The sequence below is a fragment of the Macrobrachium rosenbergii genome, chromosome 4 (assembly GCF_040412425.1).
Source record: "Macrobrachium rosenbergii isolate ZJJX-2024 chromosome 4, ASM4041242v1, whole genome shotgun sequence".
Taxonomy (NCBI): domain Eukaryota; kingdom Metazoa; phylum Arthropoda; class Malacostraca; order Decapoda; family Palaemonidae; genus Macrobrachium; species Macrobrachium rosenbergii.
The window spans coordinates 2,607,965-2,609,931 of record NC_089744.1 but is presented as its reverse complement, the minus strand read 5'-3'; the positions used below and the strand labels follow the sequence as shown (position 1 = coordinate 2,609,931).

The window sequence follows — 1,967 nt, the reverse complement described above, 5'->3', positions numbered from 1 at the left end:
GACACTTGGGTTTTCCTCAGTCAGTATATAAGGGGATCCCTGAGTCCGTCTCAGCACAGTCGCCTCTCAAGCACTGCACGATGATGTCCAAGGTGAGAGAGAGAGAGAGAGAGAGAGAGAGAGAGAGAGAGAGAGAGAGAGAGAGAGAGAGAGAAATAGCCGATTGGCTTAATTGTTGCATTTTCCAAACTCTAGTTACAAATGGAGAGAACAGCTCACTTTTATTTATAAAAATGACAGAGAAAAACCTCATATATAATTATCATATGAATTTTCGTATTCTTTTGATTAATGTTGAATGAAAGGAAAACAATAGAGGAAAAGGGATGCCAAAATTTATTTCTAAGTTGTTAAAGTTACACTTCATAGTAGAATTTTCTTTTTTTAATTAACTAAGTTAGTTTGACCCTAATTTAAAGATTTATCGACCTTTTGTAACCTCATCTGTAATTATCATTAAAATCCTTCCCTGATTGTTGATTGATCGTCATTTGAAATTAATACTTAGATCTCTGAACATATACCATAGTAATGTCTTGAATAATTTTTCTGACTTAGTTGCAATATTTTGTATCAAGATTTTCATCTGAGACTGTTTCTTGCATTGAAGGGGAACTTCTTTAAAAGGGATTAGGATGTATTCAAAACAATTCAGTTTTTGTTTTTCTGAAAAAGGCTGTAAACAGTACTACAAGTGAATAATATTTTATAAAAACTGTTTAAAAGTAAGAACATTGGGTCAATAAATATTTCTTAAATAGTAAGATTTAATACTGTAATTATAATCATAGAAGCATATGAAATCTTTTTTTGCAGACGATTATCGCCACCTTAGCCTTTGTCCTTTTGGAGATAGTAACAGCTGATCCTGTTGCTGAACCGGAAGCCAAAGCTGATCCTGGATTCCACGGGGGATTCCACAGAGGCTTCGGAGGATTTGGTGGATTTGGTGGCCATTTCGGTGGACATGGATTCGGATATGGAGGCTACCGTGGAAAGAGGAGCCCAGTAGCTGAGCCTGAAGCCAAGGCTGTGGCTGTGGCTGACCCAGAACCTGAAGCCGATCCAGGTCACTTTGGAGGATTCCACCGTGGATTTGGAGGATTTGGAGGACTTGGTGGATTTGGAGGCCACGGATTTGGATATGGAGGCTACCGTGGAAAGAGGAGCCCAGTAGCTGAACCAGAACCCGAAGCTGAGCCTGGATTCGTTCATGGAGGATTCCATAGAGGGTTTGGAGGATTTGGTGGATTTGGAGGCCACGGATTCGGATATGGAGGTTACCGTGGAAAGAGGAGCCCAGTAGCTGAGCCTGAAGCTGAGCCTGGATTTGTTCATGGAGGATTCCATAGAGGATTTGGAGGCTTTGGAGGATTTGGTGGATTTGGAGGCCACGGATTCGGATACGGAGGCTACCGTGGAAAGAGGAGCCCAGTAGCTGAAGCTGAGCCTGGATTCGGCTATGGCGGATTCCATGGAGGTTTTGGAAGAGGATTTGGCGGATTCAGTCATTTCGGAGGGGGCAGATTTTATGGTTAAGACCAGAATGCGAAACTATTGCGAATTTTAATACAAGTCTGAATAAAGAGACCATTATCGAAGTATATATAACATTTATTATCCTTACCTGTTATAGGGACCCATGAATGTCCAAAACACAGGTAATATAAGAGGTTGTAAGTAAATATTCTCAAAAATATAAGTCAAGGAGTATCAGATGAAATGACAAAAGTTTTTGCCTCATCATGAACTACATTATGCCACTTGTATTACCGCTAGTTAATCTGAAAATTGGTTTTAAAGAATGATATATGTGATCTTTTGTCAAAGGACTGTTACAAACTATGAAAGGTCCCAGCCGAAGCCTGGGAAGAAATGGATGAGGATTTGTAAGAGAAATACACTGTCTAAATGCAGTAGATATTGGAAAGGAGAAAACTGGGACATATTGGACAGTCTACATATAT

The 1,967-nt window shown here is 39.8% G+C and overlaps 1 protein-coding gene across 1 annotated transcript; it reads left to right on the top strand.

Annotated features, from left to right (window-relative positions):
• LOC136838273 (TATA-binding protein-associated factor 2N-like) lies at positions 1-1,581 on the top strand. Its single transcript, XM_067103136.1, has 2 exons — positions 1-92; positions 817-1,581. The coding sequence occupies exons 1-2, from the start codon at positions 81-83 to the stop codon at positions 1,537-1,539; spliced, it is 735 nt and encodes a 244-aa protein (XP_066959237.1). The 5' UTR covers positions 1-80; the 3' UTR covers positions 1,540-1,581.
• Positions 1,582-1,967: the final 386 nt, after the last annotated feature.